This window comes from Schistocerca piceifrons, chromosome 4 (assembly GCF_021461385.2).
Source record: "Schistocerca piceifrons isolate TAMUIC-IGC-003096 chromosome 4, iqSchPice1.1, whole genome shotgun sequence".
In the NCBI taxonomy this organism is placed as follows: domain Eukaryota; kingdom Metazoa; phylum Arthropoda; class Insecta; order Orthoptera; family Acrididae; genus Schistocerca; species Schistocerca piceifrons.
In genome coordinates, this window is record NC_060141.1 from 332177445 (window position 1) to 332195497 (window position 18053).

An 18053-nucleotide genomic window follows, 5' to 3' on the forward strand; every position below is an offset into this window, starting at 1 on the left:
ACGCGACGCGTTCGCAGTTTTCCCCTCTTCCCCCTCGTCACGCACAGGCAGCGAGGTGTGGCAGTGAGAGAAGCGTGCGCTCAGGAGACAGAGATCTGCACGCCAGCGAATAATCTACATGCATGGCGGATTCTCGGTCGTCTCTGATATAAGGGCAGAGGGAGGGGATACGTGGCTAACTATTTGCGGTTTCCACTTCTTGTTGACAGCTTGTAGCTAGATAAGAATAGCGACAAGCTCCTGGGGGCCGGGTTTTCTGGGGCTAGTAGCGGAAAGACAACGCCAGTTGTGTATAGGCCGTTTGGTCGATCTCGGCAGTGCTCAGTGAGATCACACGCGACCTGACTTCCTGTTGATGCTGTCTGGCTGTTTCAAGATTTCGACTGCCTCTCTTATTTTTCGCGTGCGCATCCACGGCTGTCTTGCCGTTGCTCCTGTTTCGTGGAAGTTATAGCCTGCCCACAATCGCGCTGGTGCTCCGCTGTTGCTGATACGTTATTTTGCGTCGCCCAAACAAAGCGCTCATGTTCTGCTACACAGGCGCTAGGGTGCTAAAGGCCTTAAAGTTGCCCCAGTTACGGATAATGCGTACTTATAAATGGTGGAAAAATCGATAATTTTTTATGACTTTATTAAATTCTAAATTCTTTCCCGACTACATTGATATACAAATTATAGGGTTTCAAACGAAAAATGACCTATATATACCAAATTTTAAAGTTACGGTCATGTATGCCGCCACGCCCCCTTTATTTCTGTTACAGAAACCAGTATTATTTCGAAAAGAACCGTGAACTTCCTGTTTCCAGCGATTATGCGTATGATACATTGTATATGTCGGCAACAGTGCAGGTTTCTAGTGTCTGTAAATGATTATCTTTGCTAGTATTTACTTTTGTTTCGCTGAAGCAGTTGGTTCACATGTTACTGAATGTTTGTGGCCCAAGTGCTACATATATTTGTGGAAGTAGATATCCTTTAGTGTGCAACAATACGAACTATGCCACGCATAAAAAACTTCAATAAAAGGAAAATCCGTGGTAACCAGTTCACAAACAAAGCAAACCACACTGTTGAAAGTAACCCATGTATCAGTTCTTCAGGGAATAAACTCCCGGAACCGCGCGACCGCTACGATCGCAGGTTCGAATCCTGTCTGGGGCATGGTTGTGTGTGATGTCCTTAGGTTAGTTAGGTTTAAGTAGTTCTACGTTGTAGGGGAATTACGACCTCAGAAGTTAAGTCCCATAGTGTTCAGAGCCATTTGAACCATTTGAATAAACTCCCACATGGCGCGCCTCCTGGTGCTTCAAATTTTTGTGTTAACAATGACGCTGTTTGTAGTGGATTTGTTGTTGGGCCATCTTCTTTGATAAAGGAAGCGGCGAAATGTAAACAATGTGATGGTGTAGGCTGTCTGGAAATAACTGAACAACAAAGTAGCAGGAAGGTTCAAAAATGACTCTGAGCACTATGGGACTTAACATCTGAGGTCATCAGTCCCCTAGAACTTAGAACTACTTAAACCTAACTAACCTAAGGACATCACACACATCCATGCCCAAGGCAGGATTCGAACCTGCGATCGTAACGGTCGCGCGGTTCCAGACTGAAGCGCCTAGAACCGCTCGGCCACATCGCCCGGCGTAGCAGGAAGGGTTTGGCGTCAAAATTAGTTGTTCTGTGTAGATCCTGTAATAAATCCACCTCGAAAATGATTTCGAACACTGTCCATAATTCTTATGATGTGAAGTTGAAGTTAGTGTATGCAATGCGTGCAATACGAAAAGGAAAAAAGGCTGCTCAAACGTTTTGTGCTTTGATGGACATTCCTCCTCCTCCGACTAGGTTCAGCAAGTACATAAAAATACTTTTAGGTGCCTTGACGGTTGCGTCTAAGAAATCTATGAAACGTTCGGTAGAAGAAACTGTAAATATTAATGGAACCAGGGTCATTGCTGTTGCACTTGATGGGACATGGCAACGTCGAGGACATCGTTCCTTGAATGGTGTTGTAAGTGCTACTTCTCAGGAGAATGGAAAAGTTGCCCGCAGCTCGTGGTCGTGCGGTAGCGCTCTCGCTTCCCACGCCCGGGTTCCCGGGTTCGATTCCCGGGGGGTCAAGGATTTTCTCTGCCTCATGATGACTGGGTGTTGTGTGATGTCCTTAGGTTAGTTAGGTTTAAGTAATTCTAAGTTCTAGGGGACTGATGACCATAGATGTTAAGTCCCATAGTGCTCGGAGCCATTTGAACCATTTGGAAAAGTTGTTGATGTTGAGTGCTTATCTAACTACTGCCACACCTGCCATGGTAACATTGAAGGAAATATTGAACATCAGTGTTCCAAGAATTATGATGGGGTTACAGTGGAGGTATGGAGTGTGATGGAGCTCTACAAATATTTCAGAGGTCGGTGCCCGTTTATAACGTTAGATATACGAAGTACCTAGCCGATGGGGACTCTACAGCTTTCAATAAAATTAATGAGTTCTATGTTTATGGTGATATCTTGGTAACAAAACTGGAGTGTTGTGGACATGTGCAAAAGAGAATGGATGCTAGATTGAGGAAGCTACGAAGAGAAATGAAAGGAAACTTGCTATCTAATGGAAAATCTCTGTCTGACCGAGGCAGATTGACTGAAGTTGAAATAGACCTTCCTCAGAGTTATTATGGAAGGCCATCAGACGAACTACACCTCTGAATGATGTTACAGCAATGAGAAAAGCTGTATGGGCCACCTACTGTCGTACGTTGTCCGTAGATGACTACTCTGTTCACGGACCTTGCCCTAAAGGAGCAGATTCTTGGTGTGGTTACGAAAAAGCAAAAGAAAATGGTCAAAAATACCATCATAAGCATTCTCTTCCTGGGCCTGTTATGAATTAAATAAAACCAATTTTTAGAGACCTGAATGACCCTGTTTTGCTTAGTAAATGTCTTCATGAGGGCACTCAGCATACAAATGAAAGTTTCAACCATTGCATGTGGGAAAGATTACCCAAGGATGTTTTCTTGGGTCTAAATACATTAAAAGTTGGTGTACTAGATGTAGTGATACGTTTCAATGGTGGAGTGATAGGAAGGTTGGAAGTCCTGGGAAATTTAGGCATAAAATGTGGCTCTAATATGGAAGACGAATTGCTTGCGTGTGACAGACAACGGGTGCATGAAGCTGAAAGATTCGCTCTTCAAGTTACCAAAGAATCAAGAATTGCTAAAAGGAACGCCAAAAGGAAGCTTGAAGATGAAGAAATGCTGCAGGATGAAGACTATGCTTCAGGAATGTTCTGAGGCACAGTTTAATTGGGCTCATATCTTCATTCGCAATTTCCTGCAAGTTGTATTTTTCAGAATTCAGGTACAAATTATTCCTAAACTTTATAAAGCATTGCTTTAATTTTTTTCTGTAACTTTCGATAGTCCACACTTAAGTAGTAGAGCAAAGCTTTATTGCCGATCAACTAAGTTATAGAAAACGTAACATTTTTATTAGGAAAAAGTTATAAAAATTAAAATGTAAGATGTGATGTTTTTATCCTTGTAATATACATAATAGGTGGAATTAAATAGGCCTAGTGCCTCAGCCAGCATGCATATCTGGTAAAAATCTGGTCTCCTTCAAATGTATAACATTGGATTAAATGGTACCTCAATTTGAGGAATCATTTTGAAAAAAAAAATTGCAACAATTTCTTTGTAATTTTTAAATAACCCTAAGCAGGTTCAAAAATATTCAAAATACTTCTAATGTGTTTAGAAAGTGTGCTAAATTACCTGATATCAACAAAATATCTGTAAAACATATACATTACAAACAGTGCCTGAAAGAAATAGGTGTTGATTTTTACATAATATTGAGCCGGAAAAGTATCCGGTATCCTTAAGCGGCAGCACAGTAACATGCGGCGCTGAGAACTTTTCCTGCGTCCTTACCAGATTATTCCAAATGCTGGAACCTATAGCCTCTCCGGAAGACACGTCTACATCTACATGTACATTTACATCTACATAGATACTCCGTAAGTTTTCGTACGGTGCGTGACGGAGGGCATCATGTACCACTATTAGTCTTTCCCTCCCCTGTTCCACTCGCAAACAGAGCGAGTGAAAAACGACTATTTACACTCCTCCGGATGAGCCCTACTTTCTCGTGTCTTATCTTCGCGGTCTTATGCGCAATGTATGTTGGCGGCAGTAGAACCGTTCGGCAGTCAGCTTCAGATGCCGATTCTCAATAGTGTTCCTCGAAAAGAACGTCGCCTTCCCTCCAGGGATTCCCATTTGAGTCTCGAAGCATCTGCGTAACATTTATGTGTTCTTCGAACCTACCGCTGACAAATCTAGCAGCACGTCTCTAAATTGCATCGCTGTCTTCATTCAGTCCCATCCGGCACGGGTCCCAAACACTCTAGATGTACTCAAGAACATGTCTCACCAGCGTCCTAAATGCGCTCTTTTTTACATGTGACCCACACTTTCACTCTTTTCTAAAATTCTCCCAAAAACCGAAGTCGATATTTCGCCTTCCCTACCACAGTTCTCACATGTTCGTTCCATTTCGTATCGCTTTGCAACATTATGCCCAGATATTTAAATGATTTCACTGTGGCAAGCAGGACATTACTGATACTGTATCCGAACATTACACGTTTGTTCTTCCTGCTACTCCGCATTAAATTACATTTTGCCACATTTATAGCTAGCTGCCATTCATCGCACAAACTAGAAATTTTGTCTAGCTCGTCTTGTATCTTTCTAGAGTCACTCAACTTCGATGTCTTACCGTACACCACAGCATCATCAGCAAACAATCGCAGATTGCTGCCCACCCTGTCCACCAAGTCATTTATGTATATAGAGAACAACAGCGGTCCTATCACACTTTCCTGGGGCACTCCTGACGACAACATTGTTGAGTTTGATGCCTTCACGGCGAAACACCTTGCTTACTCGATCACTGATGCCCTTCACCTAAGGTAGGCGATCACCACGAGGTGCTCTTTCTCTTTTAATTTCATTTCCTTTATCTGGCTTCCTGCTGAACTTAGAAGCTGTTGGTATCGTTTTATTGTGGTATCCATTGGTTCTGGAGGCCTTCGCGGCTCTTTCAGTTCTTGACTGACACTGCTTTTATTACTGCATAGGCACTCATCACAGGTCAACATGTTGGGATTCCCTGGTCCCCAACGTTCACTACTTGTGTTTCAGACTGACTTCGGCCTTCAGTGATGGAACGGGTAATATTGAGCTTTCGGTGCAAAATACAATTGCGGATCTGAAAGTCATATTGGATGAATGGACACATAAAAGTAAATCTCATTTGCAAGGTGTATTTTTAAGTAGCTAATAATATAAAATACCAGCTCCCATAAAACAAATTAAAGTTGTTTCATTTCCGTCATTAAAATGTTCTTCTTGGATTGCTTTCCCTGTCCTATAGATACGGTCTCGCTTTTTGCGTTGCCCTGTTTGTTGCTGACACTGAATACCGCGTGATTTTCCTTCGGCAGAACCTCCATTTGAAAGTAATTCTGGTAATACGAATTTCGTTAGAATTACACAAATAATCTGACGAAACTCAAGTTTCATCCCGTGATTTCTGTCACATCATATTGTCAATAGTAGGTCAATCCATAATCTTCCTTCCCTAAAGAACCTTTTGCACACCATCTGCGAAATGTTAACTACCTTTTACGAATATCCAACAATGCTTCAGCCCCTTTTTCTTATACTTCCATTAATCCAGTATCTGGTTTTCGAGTCTATATTCAAACAGCAAATGACATAATTTTCGTCTTTGGAAAATTATCTATTTGGAGTTAGCACATTCCATAGACGAAAACTGAAATAATTAAGGGCTGTTCAGGTCGTTATTGGTCAGGCCAGAAGTATTTTATAGCAATATACTTGAAGGCATATACAAGTAATTTAATGCAGGATACACATTTACAGAGATGTTTGAACGCACGTAAAATTTTAAAATACTTAGAGGCGCTCTCGGATCAAATACGAACAAATAAAAAACTTTCGCATTTGGCTGCTCAGCTACACAGCCAGCACTGCAACGCAGAAATCTTAAGCATCTTTATATGTACTCACCACACATTTTATTTTCCTATTACACTCGATTTCTTGCTGTCAGTTCTTGACAGTATATATGACACACATAGACGCGGCACATTTAGAGCTTACCCCAACATCCAAAGTGGTAGTTGATCCATGACCTCTAAGCCACAGAGGTCGGCCTATTAAAGTTTTATTACAGTTCTTGAATCTATACACTATCTCACATTTTATTATTTGACTCACTTGTTCGGAAAGACCACCGTGATAACAATTCTGTATCAGCGACAACAATTTTCGAGTCGTGAGATCCGGTTCGGAACATACCGTTATACTGAAACAAGGACTTCCAAACTATCCCAAAGTAAAATAAATTTGATGCATATAAATGCTAAATCAAAGAACTCTGAAAGAAAATAACCTTGGAAACCCATCCAGGCGACAGCAGCGTTACCTGGCGAGGAATCACTGCTAGTCAGACACACGCACGATGCATGTAGTATCAGTGAGCGTGCTGCCCATGTGTAGAATGGCTAAGCTGCGCGATCTATCTGTGTTTGAGTGAGGGCAGATTGTGATTACCCGGAGACTCGGCACGAGCCTGTCGGAAACAGCGCGACTTGTAGGATGTTAGAGTGTCGTCAGCAGGTGGAGAAACCTAGGTGAAACCACAACAAGACGCCGTTGGGTTGGGCGGCCAACCCTCATTACAGATGTCGGACGTCGTAGGCCGCACAAATTGTTAAAAAAGGGCAGGCTGCGAACTGAGGCGGAACTAACATCAGACTTTAATGCTGGGCGGAGTACAAGTGTGTCTGAACACACAGTGCACCGACCTCTCCTAACGATGCCCTCCCAGCCGACGACCCATGCATGTGCCAATGTTGGGTCCAGTGGAGCTCGTGCAAGGCACCATGACGGCCAAGGAGTATCGTAAACTGGCTGCAGACCACGTACAACGTTTCATGACGATCGTGGTGCCCACCATTTTTTCATTAAGATAATGCGCCATGTTATAAGGCCAAGAGTGTAACGGAGCCGCTCGAAGAACACAGTGGCGAGTTCCAACTGATGTGCTGGCCCGCCAACTTGCCAGATCTGAACCAGATAGAAAACATCTGGGATGTGATTGAAAGTGGCGTCAGAGATCATCGCCCCTTCCTCCGAATTTACAGGCATTAGATGACTTGTGTGTGCAGATGTGATACCAACGTCCTCCGGAGATCTGCCAAGGCCTCACTGCTTCCATGCCACGTCGCGTCGCTGCTAGGTAGATGGTGACAATGTTATGGTTGAACAGTGTAGATGACGCTCATGAAAGAGTGATAGGGCGAACAGTATTAGGCATTGTATATGTACAGCAGCATCTTACCTCTACACTGTAGTTGCGCAGTTCTTTCAACGTTTTTGGTAAAACACTGCAACTACTGTCTTAAGGAATCAACATAGATTTTATCAGTAGGGAAAGAAGCTCTTGTCTGAAGCTATCTGAGAATCTCCGTGTTATCTTGAGTTCCAAACAAATTAATATATCACAATCGATCACCGACAATGAGATAGGCTTTATCACTAATACATAACACTAGTATAGGCAAAACAGTTAGTTGACTTACAGTCTGAAGCTCTAAATGTTGCATGGTTTTTCGGCACTTGATGACAAAATCTTCAGAATTAGATACTAAAGTGAATGTAGAAGTTACCAGTGTTCCTTAATAGCAACCAATTTTACAGTGCAATTTATCGTACAGTTCTGCTTTTTTTAATATGATGTAAATGACCAAACGAAGGATGGAATTTTTCTTTATTCTAATGTTACGGTTGTGAATTTCTCCTTGCCAACATATTCAGTAATGACACAGAGTGCAGAAACATGGACGTAAAGATATGAAGTTGTAGCACTGAAGGCCTCGTAAAGACGGAACAGCGCCCCACACGTGTGTCCGCGGCTTTTGTGACGGACCCTGGCACTCGACAGGTCTATCTCTGGCCGCATCGTCGGCAGCGTGTGGTGGTTCTTCACGCTGATCCTCATCTCATCCTACACGGCCAACCTGGCGGCCTTCCTCACGGTGGAGCGCATGGTGGCGCCCATCAACAGCCCTGAGGACCTGGCCTCACAGACGGAGGTCGAGTACGGGACGCTCTACCACGGATCCACCTGGGACTTCTTCAGGGTAAGCTCGATGATGGTTCTCTGCTATAAGATGGATAATGGCTCTCTGCTATCATTACTTTTCTTATTCGTATGTAAATCTGTATCTTTTAATCTACACCTTTGAAGGTAGAGCAGGCTGGTAGATTTATGGTCCATTGTAAAGTCCGGTTAAGCCAGATACGAAGCGATCTGGTAATGGGGCAGAGGGAGTTCCAATTGAAATATCTAATGCGGAATTGACTGCTACATTTCACGAGGGACGAACCAGCCCTTGTATAAGGAAGGGGGGAGAATTATGTTTTCAGTAGAGAAATAAAAACAGTGACGGTGAGGAAAGCTCAGTGATTTCAAACATGAACTAGTCATTCGATATCACCTAAGTAACAAATTCATCAGGGACATTTCAACATTTCTATAGCGCCAAAGTCGACAGTTAGTGATATCACTATGAAGTGGAAACGTGAAGGAGCAAACACAGCTGAAGGAAGACCAGGCAGACCCCATGTAGTGATGGACAGGGACAGTCGAGCATTGCCGAAGGTTGTTATAAAAATCTCATGAAATCAGGCCAGCACAATGACTATAAGTAGTGAGTTCACAAGAATGGAGTCAACGTTAAGCGATGCTTGAAGAGGGGTAAAGAGCGACGCCACTTCACAGTAGGCGATTGGAGATGAGTGATTTAGAGTGGTGAATCACGTTATATCCTGTGACGGTCCAATGGAATGGTTGGGTTCTGCGAATGCCTGGAAGACGTTACCTTCAAGCATTTGCAGTGTTCGCAGTGAAGTGCGAAGGAGGTGGCTGGGGGTGTTTTTCGTAACAATTTCACTGCGTTGTTCTTAAAAAAACGTTAAATGCGGAAGCATATGAACAAATTTTACAGTACTGTGTTTTGTGCAAAGTGGAGAACATTTCGGGGGCGATGTGTGTGCCAGCATGACACTCAACCTCGTCGTAAAGCAGCATCGTGAGACAATTGTTTGTGGACAATAACATTCCTAAAATACACTGACCTGCCCGCAGTCCGGACCTGAACGGAGTGGAACATCTTTTGAATGAGTTACAACATAGCATTCGCTCCAGACTCTAGCGTCCAACATCATTACCTTCCCTGGTTTCGGCTCTTAAGGAGGAATGGGTTGTCATTCCTCCACAGACATTCAGGCTCCTCACTGAAAGTGGCCCAAGCGTTCAAGAAGTCATAAGGGCGAAGAGTGGAAGCGTCCCATATTAATGTCTACTAATAGGTGTCCGGATACTTCTGACCATATAGTGTATTTGGAAAGGGATTTCCAGTTTCGGCATTTGCCGTCTTTCCAAGGGAAATCAGACTAAAAACTCGGTCAGAATTGGAGGATGGGAACTATTTTTAATTTACATTATGAGAAAATCTATTGTTCACGTGTATACAGAGAATAACCTAGGACTTGCCCCACATGTTTAGTGTACCTACGCCGTTATAAACGGTGACGACGGGATCGACGGCAACAGTTGCACGAACTTCCACCGTTACCTCTGTCAAACGCATCTAGTATGTTGATCAATTACTTATTTAGATGTTCGCTTGTTGCATGGATCACGTCAGTGACATCTTTTTCCGATGCTAGAATATTAATGACTGTTACAGGTTCAACAGTGTTTATAGTAGTACATACTGATCAGTTACATGAGAGTTATCATTTAAACTATGTTATATTTCATTTACGAATAAGGAAGGAAAAATATGTACGAAAAGTAATGCTTGCACCTTCGTTAATTGGGTTTGGATGGGAATATTTTAATAAATCAAACGCAGAAATAATCCTTAGAATCTGACCTTTAATTACGAATATTCACTTTTCCACATAATCACCAGCCAATTGGATACATTTCTGCCAACGATGAACGAATTTTCTCATACAAATGGAAGTAAGACGGTGCTAAATTTCAAGTCTGTGAGCTTTCATTTCAGGAGTCTGCATCCGGGGTACCCATCGTGCACAGATGTTCCACCGGCCGCTGTGGCCGAGCGGTTCTAGGCGCTTCAGTCCGGAACCACGTGGCTGCTGCGGTCCCAAGTTCGAATCCTGTCTCGGGCATGGATGTGTAGTTCTAAGTCTAGGGGACTGATGACCTCAGATGTTAAGTCCCATAGTGCTTAGAGCCATTTGAACCATTTGTACACATCTTCCGATAGCCAAACAAAGCAATAATGTGACCCGCACGTCCTTGTGAAATGCCGTTTGTGCTTGCCGTTTATCTCTGAGTGATACGGCGATCGTCCTGAATCAATCTGTCAAGATTTTACTTGTGAAACTCGGTGGTTGTTGTCACAGGACGTCCAACTCTTTGTTTGTCACGCAGGTCAGATGTTCCCAAGTCAAAATCTTTAAACTTACTCGCCCAATGATGCACAGTACTCATATCAACACAATCACCATAAACTGCTTTCATTCTCTGATGAAACTCCTTTGGGGTGACACCTTCTGCTGTCAAGAATTCAATGACTGCACCTTGCTTATATCGCATCGACCGACCGTCTGGGCAGGGTTCCATACTTTAGACTGTAGCAACACAACCGTTCAATGCTAAGGCTTCCCGCCAACCAGAGTTGTAGAGAAGAGGCTACGGAACAAGTTAGTACCTGCCGCATACCAATGCTGCCAACTGTTGAACTCTTACGAAGTTGGAGGCATTACTTTTCAGCCAACCCTTGTAATTCATATTGATTTCATACACTGTTTCGCAGACACTACAACATACTGCAATGTACTGGTAGGTATCTACTGGTTCTTGTGTATGTGATGAAAATTTTAACTGGAAAAATTTAGCAACTCTTGAATACTTTAGTAATGACCTATGGAAAGTTGTAATTTAGTGCACTGACAAGATACTGAGGTAAACACTGTATGCACTATAGATGCGGTTGAAACCGATCACCCTATACAGGGTGCGGCAATTAAAAGTGGCCCGGACGAGTGGATACGATTGGGTGTGAATGTATGCATATAACCACACCCCATGAAGTGCGCACCACGTGTGCGCCCGCCACATGATCACACCGCTCAGAGCGTAGTTCGGTCACTGTCTGTGTGTGTAGAGCAGTGCAAAGGGAACGACGGTACTCACAATGGAGCAACGGGTGTTCGTTGTGGAAAGTTACGTGACAACAAAGTCGTGGAAACGGTGTGATCATTTGTTTTCTGAGAAGTGTAATGGTGTCAAGAGCCAGCAATGAGTGCCATTCAATGCTTAGTCCGGAAGTGGCATCAGACATAATCTGTTTACAACAAGTCAAAAAAAAAAATGCGAAACGTGCCCGCATACCAGAAAATTTGGCTGAAGCTCACTAGAAAATGCTTCAGAGTCCTACCAAATCAACCTTACGCCTGTCGCAAGAGACTGGCACATCACGTCGATCATGCGGACGAATACTCCACCTGGGACTGCGCCTGCATCCCTACCGAGCGTCTGTTGCTCGTGCGCTGAAACCAGTAGATGCTCCTCAGCGCCTGCAGTTTTGAGAGTGGCTGTTCACTGAGGTGACAATGAATGATTTGGACATGGATCTGTTCTTTATGTCTGATAAAGCCGGGTTTCACCTGAGTGGTTATGTCAACTCACAGAATCACAGGTTCTGGGCAGCGGAGAATCCGCCTAACTTCCGTGAAACATCATTGCACGATTAGGAGGTTGGAGTTCGGTGTGTAATTTTTGCGCGCCGCATTGCTGATCCAACCTTCTTTCATCGGACACTGACTTCTGCTTGTTACGTTGCCTACATTTTGAAACCATGTGCGTCAGCATTAACGGAGAAGGAAAAGAGGTACAGTTACTTCCAACAGGATGGAACAACTGCCCATACAGCCGGCCGAACCTTCGAACACATTTACACAATCTTCACGCCTGACAGAGTTTTCAGGAAAGGTCAGTATGGTCGCGGCCCTTAGTGGCCACCCATGTCATCTGATCTGTCAGTGTGGGATTACTTTGTGTGGGGAGCCTTCAAGTCTAAGGCGTATCGCAACGACCTTCACAGTCTTCAAGATATGCAGCAGAACATTTCCGATGAGACTGCAGCAATTTCAGCAGTCCAACTTCGATTCGCCTTCTTCAACTTGCTGATCAGGGACCAAAAGTGCCAAGGAAAGAATGGTGGTCACTTTTAACATTTTCAATAGAAGGGTTAGTACTCAAGCAAAGCATTAATACATCTGATGTACTTTGACTTGAGATATGATCTTAGTAAATGATAAACGTCTGGCTTTCTGACCCCATCTGGCAAAGTTTTATTCTATCTTCTCCTAAAAGCTTCATTCCAGAAGCCTACAAGATTGCAAGGTTTTAAATCTGGTTAGCCTGCTGGTCACTGCACTGGAATGACAACCTTACAGCATGACGTCCGATAACTAAGAACTGTGGGGAAACGCGCTGCAATCCGTAGAAAGGATGAATCGCTAATGAGCCGGCACTTGCAGGACAGGGTAAGAAGACATTGCTCTGTATCTTTCATGTGAATAGCACTTTCGGATGACGCAGACATCGTACTCCTACGTCACCGATTCGTGTGCAAGCTGTCAGTCTGCCATCACAGACAAATATAATGTTAATCCAAGCTCTCTTAAAACGTAAGCTACTCGACTATACAGGACCATACTAAGGCTTTCTTCTATCCAGTTCCTATGACTAAATCCCGACGTTTATTCGGCTGATGGTAGTTATTGGGGAGTACATAAAGGTCACATTCACGAATACTGTTGCGGAAAGTGTTTCTGTTGCTATTGTCTCGGTGCGGGTGTGTTGCATTGTGCTTCCTGTTGCAGCAGGCAGTGAGAGAGAGTTTAAGACGTTAGTAATTGACTGAAGGTGCTTCTCAACCGCTTTGCTTTGTCTTTTAAGTACGGGTATTGTGTGGGGGCTACAGAATAATAGTTAAATTACACCCTGCAACATTCCAGCGTAGACCGAAGAGTTTTCTTTCTACAATGGACTCGCAGATTAACTTTCAGGTCGTAGACGTAGACGTCATTCATGCATTTCATGTTACCAAACAACGATGGAATTTTTAAGAGTGTGTTCGGGCCACAGTTCTTCGCGATTGGTTTGAAGAACATTCTGGACAATTCGAGCGAATGATTTGGCCCCCAGATCGCCCGACATGAATACTATCAAACATTTATGTTTGATAGTATTTATTTTCATGCACAAAGACGTGTGCCTGAAACACATCACAATTATGGACGGCTGTAGAGGCAGCACGGGTCAGTATTTCTGCAGCGGACTTCCAGCGATTTGTTGACTGCATGTCATGTCTAGCTGCTGCTCTTCTCCGGGCAAAGGAGGTCCGTCACGATATTAAGAGGCGTCCCATGACTTTTGCCACCTCAGTGTATATCTGCATAACTAATATTTTATGTTTACGTATACCACGAAGTACAGCACAATGCCTTGATAACTGAAAATGCTCACTGCCAAATATGACAATTAAATTAAGAGCAAAAGCTGCTGAACTTTAAAGTTTAACCAGATGTGTAATCGGTACCTTTCAGTGCAATAGCAGTAACTTTTCTCCTTCACTGTTCACACTGCGCATCAATTACTTGTATTAATAAACTCCTTCATTATTCTGACAGAGGTCGCAGATCACGCTGTACAGCAAGATGTGGGAGTTCATGAACTCCCGTAAGCACGTGTTCGTGCGGACGTACGACGAGGGCATCAGACGCGTCCGCAACTCCAAAGGGAAGTACGCGCTGCTGATCGAGTCCCCTAAGAACGACTACATCAACGAGAGGGAGCCCTGCGACACCATGAAGGTCGGCCGCAACCTGGACGCCAAGGGGTTCGGCGTAGCGACTCCACTGGGTTCACCTCTCAGGTACGCACTTCTCATTGCAGGGGTGGGAGTGGGGCAGCCGCCCCTAGTGAGAATTCATTTAGTTTACGACCATGAAAAAGGACCTGTAACCGCAGGGACTCGATTTTTATAACCTTAAACACCTAGAAAATTATCGCTGAAATGACCTGAAAATATCGATAAAACTACATAAAAATAACACAAAACATTAGTAAAGTGAGTTATAAAATGGTCTAGGGTAATGAGAAACTTTGGAAAAGGCTGGGACAATTTAAATCGCTACCCCTCTCTTTAAGAAATCTCATGCTTCGAAGGTGTGTCCAAAACTTAAGAACCACCTCAGAGTTATTGCAGGTATAAACAGCACGCAGAGGTTCTCTAAAGTAAGGGAACATGCACGGAAAATATGTCCTTGTAATTAGAAAATCTTTCAACATTTTCTGAAATAACTGTTGCGTATACTTAAGATATTTTCCTTTAGTTTCAAAACTAATCTAAGATATCGACACGTAGGTATCGATATTTCAGTAACGGACGTTATGTTTGGTACAATATCGATACAAAATGTCGATATTTTTGTTACAATATTCATACTTTGTACAAGTTAACGTTAGTAAATGATGTGACAATGACACTAAACAGATGAGCCATTAATTTAATTTCATCATGTACCAATATATCTTGAAAAACACTGTTGCTTTTATCTGGAAAGATGTGCATCGTTCGTTCTGGCCAATATTAAAGGAATGAACTGATCTGACGTTAAATACCAACTTGAAAAAATCTTCAGCATTCTTATGTAGTACCACATTTCGGAAGCTTCTATTCTCTTCTTGTCCATACTATTTATCGTCCACGTTTCACTTCCATACATGGCTACACTCCATACCAATACTTACACAAACGACTTCCTGACACTTAAATCTATACTCGATGTTAACAAATTTCTCTTCTTCAGAAACGCTTTCCTTGCCATTGCCGCTCTACATTTTATATCCTCTCTACTTCGATAAAAGTATATAAAATTTACTCAAAACATTAGTAAAGTGAGTTATAAAATGGTATAGGGTAATGAGAAACTTTGAAAAAGCCTGGAACAATTTAAATCGCTACGTCTTTCTTTAAGAAACCTCATTCTTTGAAGGAGTGCCAAAAACTGAAGAACCACCTTAGAGCTACTGCAGGTATAAACAGCACGCAGAGGTTCTTTAAAGTAAGGGAACATGCACGGGTAAGATGTGCTTGTAGTTAGAAAATCTTTCAACATTTTCTGAAATAACTGAAGCGTATACTTAAGATATTTTCCTTTAGTTTCAAAACTAATCTAAAATATCGAAAGGTAGGGATCGATATTTCAGTAATGGACGTTTGTTTGATACAATATCGACACAAATGTCGATATTTTTGTTGCAATATTCATACCTTGTACAAGTTAACGTTAGTAAATGATGTTACAATGACAATAAACAGATGAGCCATTAATTTACTTTCATCATGTACCAATATATCTTGAAAAACACTGTTGCTTTTATCTGGAAGGATGTGCATTGTTCGTTCTGGCCAATATTAAAGGAATCAATTGATCTGACGTTAAACGCAAACTTGAAAAAACGAAGTAAAATCTAGAAAATGACATATCCTTGAAAAATTAAATACTGTACAGAATGTACATGACAAAAAATAAAACAAACATATACATTTCTATAGTCAGAATAGTCAAGATTTTAGTACTTCTGAATAACGCGTAGCTCATAAGGAAAGGAAGATCACATGTCAACAATCTCCAGGCCTTAGTAATAAGCTATAACAAAATGAAATGAAGCTGCCGATCGACTGAATGACGAAACTATTATACGTCTACGCGGTCACATTAAGAAGGTTATCCATGGTGTGAGTTCTGTCTAGGAAATGTATACTGCCTAGGGAACAAAAAACTTACGCTTCCAATTGCCACGTCACAAACCTAAAATGGCTATTGGTGTAGCAAAACATTTGCACGAGAAAACACACGCGACAAATGCTTAGTCCTTCAAAATTCAAATAATCGTCAACAACTGTCAGGTGTTAATTTGAAGTAGCTTATTGTGCTACATTCCTTTTCATTTTTATTACGTGACCGTTGATTAGTACTTGTCGGTAGAAGTGGATACTCGTCGTCACTGGAACGTCTGCCAACCTGTGTGATCTAATTGTGACTGGCACTCTTTTAGCAATTATTGTATAACAGTCTTCAGTTAATTTAATATTCACAACTGCAAATAAGCAACACATCGAGCATGAAAGTCTCTTTAATGCCCTTTCACAGATTGCTGTGACTTCCGTGTGTCATTTGTACCAAAGCTACTAACTGATGCGATACACGTGCTCGCCTCAGCTAGCAGCAGTGTTAGACAAAAAACAAAACATTCCTCCTCTCACCTCTCCCACCCCACAGAGTCATCTTCTTCTTCCTCTGTTCCCCAGGCTCCATTGGCTAACTAATCTGAAACAAACTGTATAGCTTTATATTTTTCATTATCCTGCAGGTTATGCGCGAACAGGAACACGGGGTAGTTTCCAAACAAATCGATTAAAATTCGATGCTGAAGCTTGTGGTAGTGGTCCAGAAGTGTACCATGTGCGAAATATCATCCATACGAATTTTTAATGGCAGAAAAACAATTAATTGAGAGAACAGGGTTTATGACTGGACCTACAGGAAATGACGTATCTAGAAAACTAAAAATCTGAGAGCATATTGTTAGCTTGTTTATAACACTGACCGGGTACTCTAAGTGCACTAAATAGGAGAAAATGATGAGAAGGTACACATACCCTCAAATTTTCTGAATCATGTCTATGGGAAAAATGTTTCACATCTATTAACATGAAAACCTGCAGGCGCCCCTGCTTAATTGTAGTCCACTCCCTTACTGTTGTTGATCGAATAATACATGGAAAGATAGACGAAGAGGGGAGGAGGAGGGAGGAGTCATCAGTGTTCTGCCTTAATGCAGCCTATCACAACTTCTCCCACAGTGCCAAACACCATGGGTAGCATTTACACCAAACGACCTCCATTATTTGTTAGGTTCATTCCAAACCCTACCTTCCCTTACAGTTTCTTCCCTCCACGGCTTTCTTTAGTATCCTAAACGCTAAACATATGTACAATAATCCAGCCAGTATTTTCTAGACATTCCTTTCGTCGCACTTTCTGCAGGGAACATGCTCATCTCTTATCATACCAGCCTATTTAATTTTCAGCTCCTATTTATTCTACCACGTCTCTAAGGATTCAATTCAGTTCTTTTCCGCTTTACCCAGAGTCCATAATCCAATTTCATGAACTGGTATGCTCCAGATGTACATTCCGAAAAATGTCTTCCTCAAGATCTATGTTTGACACTCGTGGATTGCTTTCAGTGAGGAATGCCCTCTTCCTGGCAGATTAAACTGTACAGTATTGGGACTCGAAAGTGGAATCTTCGTCTTTCGTGGGCAAGTGCTCTACTAATGGACTCTTCAGACATAACTCAAGACCCGTGTTCACAGCTTTACTCCCTCCAGTACCTCTCTCATACATTTCAAACTTCTCCCTAAAACTGTGACCGAATAGTTTCTGTGCTGTATCCTTTCTTCCAGGAGTCCTACTCCAGAAAGATAAGCAGCAGAAATTGTGTGGAGTTTGAAAGGTTGGAAGGTATAAGATAAATAGTGGAAGTAAACTGTGACGGCGGGTTGTGAATCAGTCTTGGGCAGCTTAGTCGGTAGAGGACTTTCCCGCGAAAGGCAAAGGTTCCCAATCCAGCACACAGTTTCAATCTGCTAGAAAGATTCAAATCAGTGCAGACACTTTAGCAGAGTCAGAAGCTATTATGCATGCGCTCTTTGACTGTGCCAGTTTGATTCTTTTAGCGTCCTTGCCTTTTCTGTCTTTTTTTTATTTCGCTTCCAAGACAGGGTAATTCTGGCATATTTACTACGGGTCGCCAATTTTATCATGTTTTCC

At 42.4% G+C, this 18053-nt stretch overlaps 1 protein-coding gene across 1 annotated transcript in view; it reads left to right on the forward strand.

Annotated features, from left to right (window-relative positions):
* The window catches only part of LOC124795262 (glutamate receptor 1-like), a 396377-nt gene that overhangs the window by 357703 nt on the left and 20621 nt on the right, over positions 1 to 18053 (forward strand). Inside the window, exons 14-15 of the mRNA XM_047259207.1 lie at positions 8044 to 8242; positions 13839 to 14083. Of these exons, the coding sequence (XP_047115163.1) occupies positions 8044 to 8242; positions 13839 to 14083 (444 nt within the window). The remainder of the gene's footprint in view (positions 1 to 8043; positions 8243 to 13838; positions 14084 to 18053) is intronic.